The sequence below is a fragment of the Octopus sinensis genome, linkage group LG6 (assembly GCF_006345805.1).
Source record: "Octopus sinensis linkage group LG6, ASM634580v1, whole genome shotgun sequence".
NCBI lineage: Eukaryota > Metazoa > Mollusca > Cephalopoda > Octopoda > Octopodidae > Octopus > Octopus sinensis.
In genome coordinates, this window is record NC_043002.1 from 98,703,197 (window position 1) to 98,722,322 (window position 19,126).

The following is a 19,126-nucleotide window of genomic DNA, read 5'->3' on the forward strand; positions in this document are numbered from 1 at the left end:
GTTCTTTGCTCAAAGATACAACACATCATCTGATTGTGAAAGTGAACCCATGACTATATGATTGTGGTCCCAGCACCCTAACCACTAAACCTGTTAGCTTTTAGTACACAGAGTATCTAACATAATAAGAGATACTGCTATGCATTTATTCATATTTCTATACTAGCATGAGTTAAATGAATACATATTATTAAGACATTGTTTTACAGCCAGATGCCCTTCCTGTGACTAACTCTTACCTGTTTATCAAGTGAATGAGAGTTCATTCCACTTGAATTTGGAAGTTCTTGAGCTCCTGGATGATTTGTTGACAGGGAAAGGTCAACAAAAGTCATCAGCCATGGCTAGGTGATTTTTAATTCAAAACACAAAATCTAAAGATTCACACATGCACACATGTATATAAATATATGCCCTCTGCCATTAAAGCCTGACAAATCATCTATAGAGCTAAGTGCATTATGGATGTGAAACCATTGGTCACTCTGTGACTGGACATATATTTAACTGTATGTAAATACATTACTGCTCTACACTTTAGAGTGTGTTTCTTTTTCGGATATATGATCCACTGATGATATATATATATATATATATATATATCACGTGATCACGTGACTGACCAGGCTATGAGATGTTGCTACACATCACTGGTCACATTGCACTTCGCATTGTTTTAGCCTTCAAATGACGCCACCCCGCTGGCTAAGCGAGCAGACCAACAGAAGAAAGAGTGAGAGAAAGTTGTGGCGAAAGAGTATAGCAGGGATCGCTAATACCCCACCCCACTGGTGGAGCCTCGTGGAGCTTTTAGGTGTTTTTGCTCAATAAGCACTCACAACGCCTGGTCTGGGAATCGAAGCCGCGATCCTATGACCGCGAGTCCGCTGCCCTAACCACTGGGCCATTGCGCCTCCACACACACACACACACACACACATATATATATCAGTCTGTCTGTTCAACATGTTTCGTTCAATTTCCATCTATAAAATTCACTCACAAAGCATTGGTTGATCTGGGGCTATAGTAGATAACACTTACCTAAGGTGCTGTGCAGTGAGATTGGGTTTGAAAATAATCGGCAGTGAAATAAACTTTTTAATTACAGCCATGACCACACCTTGCTAGGTTGCTTCATTTCCATGTTTATAACATTTCAGAAAATTCTTGACATCATGCCCTCAACTTCACTTGCCTAAAAATGATTTACTTTTGTATCTCATTCTACTAAAGACCTAGTTGGTTTACTAAAGGCTTACTTCTGCTCTATGATACATTTTCTGCTGTTGAGATTTTATATAATGAAAATAATAACTAAGATGGTGGAGGTGCAATGGCCCAGTGGTTAGGGCAGCGGACTCGCGGTCGGAGGATCGTGGTTTCGATTCCTTGACCGGGTGTTGTGTGTGTTTATTGAGCGAAAACACCTAAAAGCTCCACGAGGCTCTGGCAGGGGGTGGTGGCGACCCCTGTTGTACTCTTTTGCCCCAACTTGCTCTCACTCTTTCTTCCTGTTTCTTGAGTAATGTTGCAATGGACTGGCATCCCGTCCAGCTGGGGAACACATATGCCACAGAAACTGGGAAACTGGGCCCATGAGCTTGGCTAGGCTTGAAAAGGGCACATAAAATAGAAATGTTACTAAGATGTCATAATAGAATAAGCATTAAGGAAAAACTACAACAATGGTTATTGGGTTGGAAGGAAACAATACCAATCAACTGTGGTAACTTAGGTTTGTCATGAGACCTAGGACTCATAAGACCTGAGCTAAACTTAGTTTGCATGGTGTATAAGTAACTGGGATGGGCTACCAGTCCTTTAGAGAATTAAATCTAAAGGATTGGTTAGAGTCCTTTAGATATTTAAAACTGAGAGGACTGAACCAATGTGAAATGAAATCATTGTCATCATTCAACATCTGGTGTCCTCTTATGCCTAACTTCACTCTCAGAACATTAGCACTGTGTCAAACATGTACACTTACATTACACATATAGCAGAACATACTAGCCCCTTTGCATGTCCTCTGCAGTCAGGGCCCACATCTCACTATCATGTAGAATTGCTGTCCATATACATGCATCATACACTCTTCCTTTCACTCGGAGAGAGCACCACCCAGTCTAATAATCTGAAACATGATTGTAAGATCCTGAGTACAACACCCTTATCTCTAGGCCATGCACCTTAACTCTTTGACAGCACCCCAGAAAAACAGAAAAAATCTTTTTCAGCAGTATTAAGATAAGCTATTTTTAAGTCTCAGTCAGAGAGAGGGCTACACTGTTGACTCCTACTGCAAGGTGTCTGAGGTTAATGGGAGGAAAATGGCAGATAAACCACAATTAATGGCTTATTCTCAAACTAGAGATCTGCTCTGAATGCTTATAGCAGAGTATTCTCTGCTAAAGTCACACATGGTCAGATGGTGGTGTTCAGCTAGGTGTTTGCTGATGATTTCAAAACAGAATGAAATGATATACATAACTACCTATTACTAATAAAAAACAGAAAACTATTCAGAAAAAATAAAGTAGATATGTATATTCTGTGCATCTTCCTTGTTCCATTTAGATTTATGATTTGAACTCCTCACTCTCTCATGATTTATCTTTCATCAACAAGTGATTATCTCCCTTAAAGTAACTGCCACCCAGGTACCACATGTTCAAAAGACTCAAGTGTTTTCAGAATAATGAAATGCATTTCAGAAACATTTTTGAATTTATTAAAAAAATCAAATAGACAATGATAATAATTCAAGATATATAATATGTAAATATACTTTTAGCTTATATTATATCATTTTGTGATAGACCTGAGTAAGTCTTTTCCAGTTTTGGATAAATTCTTAGCAAGGTTAACCCATTGCAGATGGATTTAGTACTGACAGTTTGTGCTGTGTACTGGTACTAGATGTTCAGTAACTAGATACTTTTTCATATAAGGAACTTTAGAGTGTTTTCACAAATACTTCTCAGTGTGGTATATTTGAAAAACCACAGTGCCACACAGAACAGGACATCACACTGCTCTCACACAGTGTCTTGATGTGGTCGATACCACTCCCCGTCTGCAAAGAGCCAACAAGAAAATGAGTTAGTTTTATGTTATGAATTTTTAAAGCAGCGGTGAGGGGCACCCCTCATCCAATTCAAACTTGAAACCTTTGATACTCTTTGCTAATGGTGTCTTTAATAAATGATAAAAACAAACAAACAAATGATTTGTATCTCAATACCAAAACAGTTATTTAATACACATCACATATTTATGAATTTGTAACATTAAAAATACATTATTTCTTTTAGTGCAGATGTCCTCTCCATGGTTTCTTAACTTACATTTCATTCTTGGTTCTACAAACGTTCCCTACCCTTGATTTAAAGAAAGTGAGAGCAGTGAAGTATCACAAGCAGTTGAGCTCTGATCACATTTATGTGACTAGTGATATTTAGTTACATTCCTCAATGTACTGAGTTCAAATTATGTCAGGGTCAGTTATGTTGTTTATCCTATATATCAAGATGATTTCAAATGACTTATCCTTTGAAAGTCTGTGACCCAAAATCCATAAACTAGATGATAGTGTATAGATCCAATGATTTTATAAGCTGTTGATGGAAAACTAAACGAAAGGGAACTATAACTGAACTAATATATACATACATATATATATAAATCTTTAGGTAAATATATTCAATAAGAATATTATATACTGAGTGCTCCATTGTATAAAAATATTAATACTATTAATGTATTTATATATTTAATACGAGTGATATATACATATATTTTTTTATAATATATTATCATTAATAAAGAAAACCAATATCCAAACTCATTATAACGATATACCCGTGTGAAAGAAATTATTGTATTAAAAATATATATAAATAAATATAAAAATATAAATATAATGTATAATATAAATTTGATACTTTAAAAATTTTGAATTAATTATTTAAGCATCTTACAATCGTTTCGCAGAAGAGTTGTCCCTATAATGAAATCCTATATTGATAAGCATTTATAGACAACCCTTCTGCTCTTCAGAGATATAAAATATGAATATTGTATAATACATCGAATAATAATTAAAAAAAAAATTTGAAGTAAAATTGTAAAATGGTGTTTGTTTGAAATGTAAAATCTTATTTATTTTATACATTATATTTATATTTTTATATTTATTTATTTATATATATTTTTAATACAATAATTTCTTTCACACGGGTATATCGTTATAATGAGTTTGGATATTGATTTTCTTTATCATTAATAATAATAATAATATATTATTAAAATATATATCATTATCATCATCATCATCATCGTTTAGCGTCCGATTTCCATGCTAGCATGGGTTGGACGGTTCAACTGGGGTCTGGGAAGCCAGGAGGCTGCACCAGGCCAGTCAGATCTGGCAATGTTTCTACGGCTGGATGCCCTTCCTAACGCCAACCACTCCGTGAGTGTAGTGAGTGCATTTTACGTGCCACCGGCACTGGTGCCAGGCGAGGCTGGCAACGGCCATGAACGGATGGTGCTTTTTATGTGCCACCGGCATGAGGCCAGTTGGGGCGGCGCTGGGTATGTATATGTATCTGTATATATGTATATATATACATATATATATATAGATATATATATAGATATATATATATATACATATATATATACATATATATATATATATATATATATATATATATATATATATACATATATATATATATATATATACATACATATATACATATATATATATATATATATATATATATATATAAATAAAATTGTTAAAGAGGACAACAAATACTAAAGCAGGACAAACACTTCAAGTTATATACAATATTGTTATTGGAAAAAATTCAAAGGCTAACAGCTGTTTCTGGGATATCCCTGAAGATGGGATATTCCCTCATCAGAGACAAATAGGGAAAATGAGTATGGCCAAAACCTATCAAAGTATATATACAGGGTGCCATGGGTAAATTCTCGCCATTTTATACTTTTAATTTTGTGCATGCGCATTGTTTGTTTTTTGATTTTGTTGACTACACAGTATAGTAGGGTCAATTGGGCACTCTCTGTGAGAAAAAAAGCACAATGATGCAATTCACTCTGCCAGAAATTTGGAAACAAAATGCTTGGTATTCACACTGGAAGCTCCAATATGGACATTTCAGTGCAATCTGAAGACATGTACTGAGAGTGATATAAATCAAATATCCAGGCAACATCATGGTGTTTGGAGTGATCACTAGTGATGGCGATGCTATGTCTCCATCCATCTTCCCACATGGCCTCAGACTCAACATGCAGGCCTACATCAAGTGCTTAAAGGAGGTAGTGCTGCTCTGGGTCAAGAGGGTGCTTGTTGGAAGACTCTATGTCTGGTAACAGGACTCTGCACCATGCCGCACAAAAAGAGAACCCAGTCATGTCTGTCAGACAATTTCTGTGACCACATCACCCCTAATGTCTGGCCACCTAACTCGACAAATTGCAACCCCTTTGATTATTAGGTGAGAGCACAGTTGAACAAGAGACCAATAATACCTCTTGTAATACCAAAGATGAACTGAAAGCAAGGATTATGGAAGCATTCGCCAACTTAAATAAGGAAGCTGCCCAGAAGAGTTGCAGAGATTCAAAAGTCATCTGGAGGTCATGGTTGAAGCCAATGGCGATTTTATTGAGTGAATTTACTCTTTAGTATTTCAAGATATTTTTATGTAACTTTGGTAAATATATCTGTTAAAATGAGATGTCAGTGTTATTTTCATTTTTGCATAGTTTAGAGATGACAGCTTATTCACCACACCATCACTATATATATATGCATATGTATGTGTGTATGTGTATATATATATATAATATATATATTATATATATATATAAATAATATATATATATATAAATAAAAATATATATATATATATATATTACATACATACACACACATATATATATATATATATATATATATATATATATATATATATATATATATATATATATATATATATATTATATATATACCTACATATATATATATATATATATATATACCTACATATATACATATATATATAAATAAATATATATATATATATATTACATATATATATATATATATATATATATAATCAGTAAAACAATTAAGATTCAAGTGAGTTCCAATGAATTCACATGAATGTGGTACTTAACTTAGATGCACCAGAAATCTTTATGGTATTAACCATAAAATAATGTGGGGGTGATTATAAACAAGAAAAAAAGCAACAAGAATGGATTAGTTGTTCAGTACAATTGTTTCATACGAAGAACAGATTTATTAAAAGCTGCAAAAATTGCAGCAAATACAAGTGTCCCGTATTCATCAGCCAAAACACATATGAGTTTTCCAAACATCTTAGCGGGTGTGTATATATACATATATATATACACGCACACATATATTAATAGCAATGGTAAGACAACAAAAGAATGAAAGTGTCCTTGATATTATATAAATAGAGGAATTTATTTGTAATACTGTGACAATTATTTGGTTGGCATAATAAAACTCCAAGTTTCGGATGTCGGGGCGGAAACCTGCACCAGCATCTCTTCAGTTATCGTGGCAATTAAAATATATTATTTAAAATACATTATTTTAATTGCCTCGATAACTGAAGAGATGCCAGTACAGGTTTCTGCCCTGATATCCGAAACTCGGAATTTTATCATGGCAACCGAATAGTTATATATATATGTATGTATATATAGTTAAACCATATATATGTATGTATATATAGTTAATCCAAACATGAAAACTCAAAGAGAACACACAACAATGTGAGGACATGTTGAAATGTATATATATATATATGTAATAGAATATTTTTATTTGTCTGAAGTTGAAGCTTCACTACATTCACTACTCTAAGCTTTTTACTTCTGGGTATTAATATTATTTCCTTGAATTCTCTCAAAAATCAGAAACTACAAGAAACAACACAGTTTTGAAATAATATAACTGTTTATGCATCTTTATTTCTACATCACAAATGATAGAAAAGCCTTCAGTATAAGTCGAGGCGTATAATTACTGTATTTATTTGTGTATAAGTTGCACTATTCTATACTTGATTTTAATGGAAAAAACTAGGATGTGACTTATACGTGAGGTCAAGCGAAGACATTAACCCTTTCGTTACTGTATTTATTTTGAGATGCTCTGTTTCTTTTAATTATTTTAAATATAACAAAGAATTTAGTAAAGTAACTTAGTTATTATCAAGCTAGTGTTAGGAACGTAAATTGTGACTAAGGCTTGGTGGAATATTTTAATTCAAAACTTATGAAAACAAGACATTTTACCACAGAGCCAGAGCCGGTTTTGGCCGGGTTAGTAACAAAAGGGTTAAAAGGAAAATTTTTTTTTTTACCAAGATTTAGCGCTGAAGTAGGGGTGCAACTTATAATACAGGAATACAAGTTATATATGAGTGCATCTGGTACATGAGTAAATACAATATATATATTGTATTCAGCTGATATTTCACTTTGTCACTACTTGGAGTTTATATACATACTTTCAAAGATAAGTGTGAAAAATCCAGTAATATTGAATTGAATCTGTTATGTTTTTGTTGCCATTTAAATGCTTTTCCACCTGATCATGTAGCACCATTGACCTCGGTTACACCCCAACACATCTTTGCTTATACTAAACTTCACTGAGCACTGTGTGTGTGTGTGTTTGCAATGAAGTAAGTACCTGTTTAATTTTTTGTTTCTCTGTTAGATGTAAGTATTGTTGATTTTTATTTAATATTTCTGTCCTAAATTTCCTCTTTTAATATTTCCTCTCTTGTTTGTGTCATCTTTTGGCTTTCTCTTTCTTACTCACACTTTTTCTAATTTTTTTTTCTATTTTTTCCAACTTGTCTTGAATTGATCTCTGCCTTTCTAATACAATGTTATTGCTTTTGACTTCTTAAAGTCAGTTTTGGTGATGGCCACATTTTTATTTATTTATTATTTTTGTATCTTTTTTTTTTGCAAACTGCTTTGTTACATAAAAGATATTTATAAAGCAAACTAATTTATAACATTCAGATTTGTGTGTATAATTACTTTCAGAATAAATTGATATCCAACGCCTCATTTATACGGTTATTTTGTGCGTGTGTGTGTGTGTGTGTGTGTGTGTGTATGCATGTGGGAGATAATCTTAAGCCAGTTTCTTTATATAATTTAAAGTAATGTATAGATTAGTTCTCACTAATTTAATAGCAATTAATACTTACTGACAGAAAATCCACATTGCCACTCCATAGGTGCAGGAGTGGCTGTGTGGGAAGTAGATTGCTTACCAGCCACATGGTTCTGGGTTCAGTCCCACTGCGTGACACCTAGGGCAAGTGTCTTCTACTGTAGCCTTGGGCCAACCAGAGCCTTGTGAATGGATTTGGTAGACGGAAACTGAAAGAAGCCCGTCATATATATATATATATATATATATATATATATATGCATATGTTTGTGTGTCTGTGTTTGTCCCCCCCCCCAACATCGCTTAACAACCGATGTTGGTGTGTTTACATCCCCGTCACTTAGCGGATTGGCAAGAGAGACCGATAGAATAAGCCCTGGGGTTGATTTGCTTGACTAAAGGCAGTGCTCCAGCATGGCCGCAGTTAAATGACTGAAACAAATAAAGGAATAAAAGAATTGCCCTTTAAAATATTTCTTCTCCTTTTCTTTCATTTTTCTCTGCTCTCCTGCATTTTCTCTGTACATAGAGCCTCTACATGGTTGTCAAAGTTGCTAGAAATGACAGTCAAATCTTTAATCACATCATCCCACAAATGAAGATACACTGATTAATTAAGTCCTATATATAGGTGTGCAGGTGGCACGTAAAAAACACCCACTACACTCGCGGAGTGGTTGGCGTTAGGAAGGGCATCCAGCCGTAGAAACACTGCCAGATCTGACTGGGCCTGACGAAGCCTTCCAGCTTCACAGACCCCAGTTGACCTGTCCAACCCATGCTAGCATGGAAAGCGGACGCTAAACGATGATGATGATGATGATGATATACTCTATACTTACATTAATAAAATTTAGCATTAGCCAATGCGGAAGCTTCTACATGAGTGGTTCTTAACCTGAGTCCATATGAGCATTGGGAGTTCATGTAAGATTTAGGTGTTAAAATCTATGTGCCATAAATTAGTTATACTTTACAATACACAAAATATTTTAGCAATTTTTTAAATACAATTCTGGCTTGATATAATTTTGACTGGGGACTTTAAGCTGGACTCAGCCCAGAGTTAATAAGATACCAACCCTGGCTCTATATATACTGTGTGTGTATGTGCGCGTGAATGCGTGGGTGTATATATTCCCAAAATATATTTATTATCTAATTATTGATATTTGTTTCCAAATAAACTGACAGCATGCCATTGTTAATAATGATAAGAAGAAAATTTCTTTATAATCTTTGAAGCTTCATACTCAAAAGTGTGCTGAATAAAAAAGCCTTTCACTCACATTTGTGTAATTTTTATAAAGACATTTCTTATTTGTTACATATTTTTTTCATCAAATGTCTGTGACTTATGCAGCTTATTTCAGTCATTACGATTAACACAATATAACTGGTATTAATATAAGTGTGCGAGCGTGCGCATGTATATATATATATACCAAAAGACCTTCTATCTATAAATGCTCTAATATCTACACTTTTTTATCTTATTACGCAAAAAATTCTTATATATATATATATATATATATACACATATATATATATACACATATATATATACATATATATATATACACACACACACACACATATATATATATATATATATATATATATGATGGTCGAAACTGCAGCTTCACAAACATCATTTTATATAGCTTTGCTTCATAAATTCGCACGACAATTAATAAATGTATTTTCGTGTTTACAAATATTTAAACATGTGTTGCATGTATGTACTTATTTAAAAAAATCTATGTGTATCTATCTATATATATATGAGTATGTGTTCCTAATTGTGTGTTATTGTTTGTATGTATCACAGTTTATATATACATATACATATATATACCTTCGCTTGGAGTACTTACGTAAAAATTGTTTTCAAGGGAGATAACACTCATCAATACACTTGAGAGTTACTTCCCTTATACTAATCGCGCTTTCTCGCATTTATTTCTCTTATTTTCTTTCGTTTCCTTAAATTTTTAGCGCTTTTTTTTTTTTGCTGGTTCTGGATCAACTTTATAATCTATGGAAACTATAATAGAATTGCTAGAATTTTCTCTGATACTCACTCTCTCTTTCTCTTTCTTTCGCTTGCATACATGCTCTTACATGCAATACACAAGAAACAGGCTAATGAGACTATTTCTACTTGGTTGAGAGACATGCTTGAAATAGCAGCTAAATCTCCTTCAAACAACATCCTATCTTATAAAAAAAAAAAATGAAAAAAATCCCCAAACCCAGAAACAAAAGAAAAAAGACGAGATACTCATAACCAGAATTGGCATCTTTTCGGTTTGAACGGCAGTTTTTTCTAGTGGTGTCATATGAAATTGTCACCCATAATTATGACCCTAGAATCGATCTATTGCATTTCAATCTGTTTTAGGGTTAGGATTAGTTAGGGTTAGGTGTTGAGTGAAGGGTATCTTTTATTTTCTTCACATATGTAAATAAACCCAATCTGTTTCTTAAACGAGGGACATATTCATACGGCACAGAATGTTTTTTTTTACCTCAATAGACGTCACTGATTGGTTGAAAATGCAGAAATTGAAGAAAATCAACAACAAATATCTTACAAACTATAGAATTTTCTCAATAAAGCCAAGAGAAAAATATGTTTTATAAACACATTCTACCAGTATATGAAGTTTAACCCTTTCGTTACCATATTTATATTGAGATGCTCTGTGTTTCTTTCAATTATTTTAGATGTAACAAAGAATTTAGTAAAATAACTTAGTTATCATTAAGCTAGTGTTAGGAACATAAATTGTGACTATGGTTTGGTGGAAGATTTTAATCCAAAATTTATGAAAACAAGACATTTGTCCTACAGAGCCAGAGCCGGTTTCAGCCGGGTTGGTAACGAAAGGGTTAAAATGTTTTAGTTACCTAGAAATTATGTTAAAAACTGCCGTTCAAACCGAAAAGATCCCAGAATTGTTTTGAACAGAGTTCTACTCTATCTGGGCGAAACTAAAACATTAACAAATAACGAATTGTATGATAATGCATTCTGTTTGCACAAGAACATTTTGGAACAATTTTAATATCTAAAACATTAATGATGATCAGATTTGATAGTAACACTTACATACATACATAAATAGAGTAAATTAATGCATAACAGATCAAACGACTGCTCTGATTGATAACATTAATTGATCATTAATTATAACCATTAAATAATTGTGCATGTGTGTGTGTGTGTATGTATGTATATATATATATATGTATATATATGTATATATATATATATATGTATCATCGATTGACGTCCATTAACCGGGTAGGTATGGGTTAGACTATGTAATATACATATATATGTATCTAAATATATATGTATACATATATATATTTAGATATATATGGACACAAATGTATATATACATATGAATATATAAAATGCATACCTGCATACATACATATATAATATATAATGTATGTGTGTCATTTCACACATGTATAGAAATGTATATATATATATATATATATATATACATACACATACACACACACACATATATATATATAATGTAGGTGTGTCAATTCACACACATATAGAAATGTATGTACACAAATATATATATATATATATATATATATATATATATGAATATATAAATACATACATACATGCATATATATATATATACACACACACACACACACACATACACACAATATACATATCATCATAATCATCAATTAACATTAATTTTTCCATGATGGTATGAGTTGGACTATATAATATATTTGTATTTATGTGTATAAATATATATGTATGTCAATCCACACACATATAGAAATGTATGTATGATTTTATATATAAACATATATATATATATATATATATATATGTGTGTGTGTGTGTGTGTGTGTATATATGCATATATTTAACACACATACATGCACACACATACATATGGATGCACACCTTATATCCATGAAATTAGGAAAATCTATTTTTTATTATAAAATGTGAATGTAGAAAAATTCATAAACAATCTTATTTCTGAATCTATTTGATACTTTTATCTCTTTTTTCTCATTAATTGCTTTGCCTGCTTCGTTAATTTCTTTGCTTTCTGTCTGTTTCTTTTGAGCTTTAAATTAGCATTATTCAACTATTTCATCTCCTTATCCAACTGAAAATCTCGTGAAACATTGACAATAAACTGTATTTAAATGAATCAATTTATAAGATTCTGTATTTTTCTTCATATTAACTAAGTATTACTTGAGTAAAAATGGAAGACCTACTAATTATTATATACATAATACAAAATAAAAAATATATTCTAAGATAATGTAATGGTAATAAAATTTTTTTTAAATATAGTATATTAGTATAATATCATAATTATCATAATAATTTAAATACATAATTACTAATTTAAACATAATTACTAATTATCTTATATTGAGCTAAATTCAGTTTTAGTGACTAAAAAGAAAAACAATAAATAAATGATTGAGAGCCAAAGAAACATATTTTTACTTACATCTCTGAAGCATGATGAAGAAAATTTCAGAATAAATTATGTTTGTAATTGAAATGTTTTCATTTTATGTAATTTAACTTAATACTTGTCGTTTATAAATCCTCAAGAATATTTTTCTAAATTTTCCATGCTTTTTTAAATCAAAGGAGCTAACTGCCTATTGTTTTTCCTACATTTAAATGCTTAGATATTTTATTATTTTAGAACTTTTAAAATATAAAGATTAAAAAGTACTTTTTACAATGGTTTTTAAGTAATCCATGTAACTAAATTGATTTGGACATCAATTGAAGAGAGGACACATCCTTTTATTATATTCTTAATAATCCTAATCTTAATAAAAAAATCATCCAAATATGATATTAGGCTTGCAGGCAATATTTCTATGTTAACAATGAACTTGCTTTTAAATGTTAAAAAAGGAGAGAAGAGAGAAAGGGAGCTGTGGTTGAAGTACCTGTTGAATTGTTGTGTGTGTGAGTGTGTGTGTGTGTAATATTTTATTTTATTATTTTATGTTATGTAGCATAGCCTGAAACATAATACAAAATACCAAGTTTGCTGGAAATCTTTGAGAAAACCACAACATGACATATCTTTCATCTGTCTTATTGCTGAATCTCTTGTCTCTCATAAGGCTTCACTTTCTGTATTTCTTTTTGTTTTATTATTATTATTATTTTACAAAGTTTATATTATATTCTTTTTCCTTCATTCCACTAGATAACAAATGGTCTAAATGGAGTAGCTGGACAAACTGCAGCTCTAAATGTGGCGGAGGTCTTCGGTACCGCAAACGAAACTGTCTTTCTTCTCATCCAGAGGTGTTGGCTTATTGTAAAGGACCCCAAATGGAAGTGATGCATTGCAATATGCAACCGTGTCATGGTAATTTAACCTTCTATGACAGCTTGGCAATTTTACACAGAGAGAGAGAGAGAGGAGAGAGAGAGAGGAGGGGGGGGAGAGAGTAACTTTTCAATGATTTAATGAGATTTATAACTTTGGATAATTTCTTACAAATTCATCACTTTCTCCTCTTTACAAGAGAATCATTAAATATAACATAACGTAATATATTATAATACAATATAATACACTATAATGTAATATATAATAGAATATAACAACACAATAGAATACTGAATATAAAATGGCACTAATATTAACCTTTTGATTCCAACCCACCTGAGACTGTCTTTGGTTCTATGATATATAAAATTTCTCTTTTAAAGTGATCCAAATTAAAGCCTGTTAAAATCTCACGTTAATCATGTTCCAAACACCTGCTTGATTATGACATTAGTCATTTTACTAAATTCTTCATTATTTTCAAAATCATTTGAGGTAAAGGCAGTGGATTTCTGGAGAGACATGGAAATGAAAAGGTTAAAGCATTCAAGCAACTATTTTATTTTATGAATAAATTTGTCTTTTGGTGAAGGAACATATTATAGAATAAATTGTGTTTGATAAGATGAGATTCATTAAAACCTGTAATATTTTCTTTATATAATTTTCTAATTAATTTTTATTAAATTCCCTCTTAAACTGAAATGTCTTAGATTTGCTTCTGTGCTATTTCCACCTCCATCTTTTATATATAAAAATTTGATTTGTATAGATCTCTAAACTTTTTTCAACTATATATGCACGTAAAAACCACGGAGTGGTTGGCATTAGGAAGGGCATCCAGCCGTAGAAACACTGCCAGATCTGACTGGGCCTGATGAAGCTTTCCGGCTTCACGGACCCCAGTTGAACCGTCCAACCCATGCTAGCATGGAAAACGGACGCTAAATGATGATGATGATGATGATGATATATATATATACTAGCTGGTGTACCTGGTAATTCCTGGGGGTAAAGATGTTCTATTGAAATGCTTTATTACTTTAAGAAAGCAATTTCATTATAACTTCCACAAAAGGTGTATTTTCCATCATGAAAAAATATATAAAAAACTGTCAGCTGGAGGAGGGAGAGATTGCTGGAGGTTGGCAACTCTCGAGCCATTGCATAATTTTAGGGGATCGAGGTTTCTTAAAAGCATAACTGGGGCTCCAACCTTTAGATGAAATTCATGCAGTGGTAGACCTGAAGGTGCAAGGCTATTGAAGAATTCAACGGGGTAATAAACAGCATCATTGGTGTGGAGCACAATATCAATTGACATGTATGTGCGACGATTGTCAAGCAGTTGTTCCAGAAGGTGATTGTTTATGCCATCGACTGCAACATTTTTTGGCACCAAAATTGCACGTTTTCTCAGCCAACAGTGGTCTGTGAATTGTGTGTTCAGATTGGGTAAAAACTCTCACCAATAGTTCGTGTATATTTGACACCAAATTGCCAAAGGGTAAACTAATCTTCCCCTTCTGCTCAATAATTACAGCACCAGTTCCAATATCCATTAATTGCCTGCAGAAGTTCTGCATGTGTGCATCACCACCTAACTGCACTTTCATGTTTGTTGTGAGTTTCAACTTTCTAACCTTGCCCCAAAGGTATGAAGATTTGAGGCTCACATTTACCTCATCTGCTCTCGTACCCTTTGGAATGATTGTGAGTGTTTGTCGAAAGTCTCCTGCAAGGAGTACTGTTAGGCCACCCATTAGCCTTGAGTTGCACCTCGGATCTTGAAGTAATCTGTCAAAAGCCCCCCTTATGACTCATTGATGCTTCATCCCAAATGATCAATTTGCACTCAGTGGATGACTTTGAGATCAGGCAGCTTATCCATCCTCCCCTGAGCGCATTTCAAGCTATTCACATAGGTATGAATTGAATGAATCATTGTCTGTAATTTTGCAATCAGACGTTTGTCAACACCTTCATTCAGCCTGCACCACTGGTCAACTTCCTCATCGTCACCTCCCATAAAATACACCTGGATAAATTTCGGCTCAGTATCTGGTAAAGCTCTTAGGCTCCCCACTTAATTATAGCATTGACACCTGATTTTGATATCAGAAAAAAAACCAAAAAAAAAAAAGAAAGAAAATGGAGAAATTGTTTTATAAACACTGATTTATTGAAACAAATTCAGTTTTGAACAATATCAAACTCATAGAAGCTGCAATTGTTCCCATGTACAATTAATTAATTCAAATGATTAATAATCCTCTGAATAACCCTAAACTTTAACTTTATACAACATAGCAATATTGTTTACAATATTTAACTATAGTACTACATGATAAGATTTCCCCTATTTCATTATCAATGGTCTGCTAGTGGCCAACCCCCTTAATTGTCAGTTAACATCTTGATTTAGGTTTTTCCTTTACCAAATCTCATGATATTTTTTCTAATAAATCTTGATTTTTTTTTATGACTATACCCACTATGATTTCTGTCTACTCCCTCAGCCCTACCCCAAACAGACACTGTCCCTTGTTCTCTCGGCATTAGATATACAAGGATTTGATAAAACTAGTATAAAAATTAAAACTGACCCCATAAAAAACAGTAACAAGCAAAATCTATAACAAGTCTCTCTTCCTAATACTTTAGTAGCTTCTAAGCTGAAGTGAAGGCAGCATGTTCTTTGTCTATCTCCATAACTTCTTGGAGATTTTAAGTAAAATTATACTAATGTGTCCATCTGTTTTAATTTAATTAGATTCTGTGTCTTTGTGGAACTGAGGATTGCTCTGCATTTAAATTGATGAAATGGTTGCATTGTTCAATTAAATGAAGTTGCGTGAAATTATTGTACTGCATTACCTCTGGATATTCTTGTTGCTTATTTAGATTTATGTGTATATATATGTATATATATATATATATATATATATATATATATGTATATATATATATATATACCACATATATATATACTTGGAAATAGATGTATGTCATTCATTCATACAGTAATATAAATAAAATACATATATGGGTACAGGACAACACATATGCATTTATATATGCATATACATATATATGTATATATATGTATATGCATATACATATATATCCATATGTATATATGCATATAGATATATATGAATATATATGCATATATATGTATATGCATATATATATATCATCATCATCATCATCATCATTTAGCGTCCGCTTTCCATGTTAGCATGGGTTGGACAGTTCAACTGGGGTCTGTGAAGCCAGAAGGCTGCATCAGGCCTAGTCTGATCTGGCAGTGTTTCTACGGCTGGATGCCCTTCCTAACGCCAACCACTCCGCGAGTGTAGTGGGTGCTTTTTACGTGCCACCCGCACAGGTGCCAGATGGAGCTGGAAAACGGCCACGGACGGATGGTGCTTTTTACGTGCATATATATGCATATATATGTATATGCATACATATGTATGTGCATATATAAATGCATATATATATATGTATTTGCATATATATATGCACATATATATACATACACATATATATATGTATATATACATACACACATATACGCATACAGCGCAAAAGCATATATTTCCATTTTTTTTTTGAGTAGGTTTCATGTCTTTGTGCGCATGTGTGCGCACATGCCTGTACATGTGTTGGTGTCTGAGGTAATAGCTTTTATTTGTTTTGACGATGAGGCAGCATTTCCGAATAGATATGTAGCCTCAAGTGATTCGAATAATCACAAAAGCAGCCGCACCTGCACCATCAAGTAATTCCTAATAGATATCAGTGCTATACAGGTTTAATTAAAACTTTGGCTTGCAACAGCTTACAACTGTCAGGGAGATTTAAAGTATGAGACACAAAATAATAGTAAGAAATACGAATTCTAATGAAACTATTAAAGAGATCTCAGGCTAAGACGTTGGCATCAAAGTTAAGTTGAGTCTTGTTAGGTTATAAAGTAATTTGATATTTTGATATGAATACATATGCATATGTATACATATGTGTGTTTAAGTATGTATATATGTGCATATATATATATATAAACACACACACATTATATATATATATATCATCATCATCATCATCGTTTAACGTCCGTTTTCCGCGCTAGCACGGGTTGGACGGTTCGACCGGGGTCTGGGGAGCCAGAAGGCTGCAACAGGCTCCAGTCTGATCTGGCAGTGTTTCTACAGCTGGATGCCCTTCCTAACGCCAACCACTCCGCGAGTGTAGTGGGTGCTTTTTACGTGCCACCTGCACAGGTGCCAGAGGGGTCTGGCATCGGCCACGATCAGTTGGTGCTTTTTTTTTTTTTTTATTTGTGCTACCGGTACAGAAGCCAGTCAAGGCGGTGCTGGCATCGGCCACGTTCGGATGTTGCTTTTTATGTGCCACCGACACAGAACCCATTCGAGGCGGGGTTGGCATCGGTCACGTTCGGATGGTGATTTTTATGTGTCACTGGCACAGAAGCCAGTGGAGGCTGCACTGGCGACGGCCATGTTCGGATGGTGCTTTTTATGTGTCACCGGCACAGGTATCACAACTACTGTTTCCATTGATATTTGGTTCGATGTTCATGTACATGCACTTGACTCAACAGGTCTCCTCAAGCACAGCGAGATGTTCCGGGATCCCACGATCGGTTGGTGCTTTTTATGTGCCACCGGCACAGAAGCCAGTCGGGGCGGTGCTGGCATCGGCCACGTTCGGATGTTGCTTTTTATGTGCCACCGGCACAGAAGCCATTCGAGGCGGGGATGGCATCGGTCACGTTCGGATGGTGCTTTTTATGTGCCACCGGCACAGAAGCCAGTGGAGGCTGCACTGGCAACGGCCTCGTTCGGACGGTGCTTTATATGTGTCACTGGCACAGGTATCACAACTACTGTTTCCATTGATATTTGGTTCGATATTCATGTGCCACCAGCACAGAAGCCATTCGAGGCGGGGTAGGCATCAGTCACGTTCGGATGGTGCTTTTTATGTGCCACCGGCACAGAAGCCAGTGGAGGCTGCACTGGCAACTACTCTTTTACTCTTTTACTTGTTTCAGTCATTTGACTGCAGCCATGCTGGAGCACAACCTTTAGTCGAGCTAATCGACCCCTGGACTTATTCTTTGTAAGCCTAGTACTTATTCTATTTGTCTCTTTTGCCAAACCGCTAAGTTACGGGAACACAAACATATCTGCATCAGTTGTCAAGCAGTGTTGGGAGGACAAACGCAGACACACGAACAAATACACATACATAGACGTAGGAGTGGCTGTGTGGTAAGTTGCTTGCTTACCAACCACATGGTTCCGGGTTCTGTCCCACTGCATGGCACCTTGGGTAAGTGTCTTCTACTATAGCCTCGGGCCGACCAAAGCCTTGTGAGTGGATTTGGTAGACGGAAACTGAAAGAAACCCATCGTTTATATGTATATATATATGTGTGTGT

The 19,126-nt window shown here is 33.7% G+C and overlaps 1 protein-coding gene across 1 annotated transcript in view; it reads left to right on the plus strand.

Moving 5' to 3' along the window:
* LOC115212774 (semaphorin-5A) overlaps positions 1-19,126 on the plus strand; it is a 455,488-nt gene that overhangs the window by 429,534 nt on the left and 6,828 nt on the right. The window contains exon 21 of the mRNA XM_036504186.1: positions 13,525-13,689. Within this exon, the coding sequence (XP_036360079.1) occupies positions 13,525-13,689 (165 nt within the window). The remainder of the gene's footprint in view (positions 1-13,524; positions 13,690-19,126) is intronic.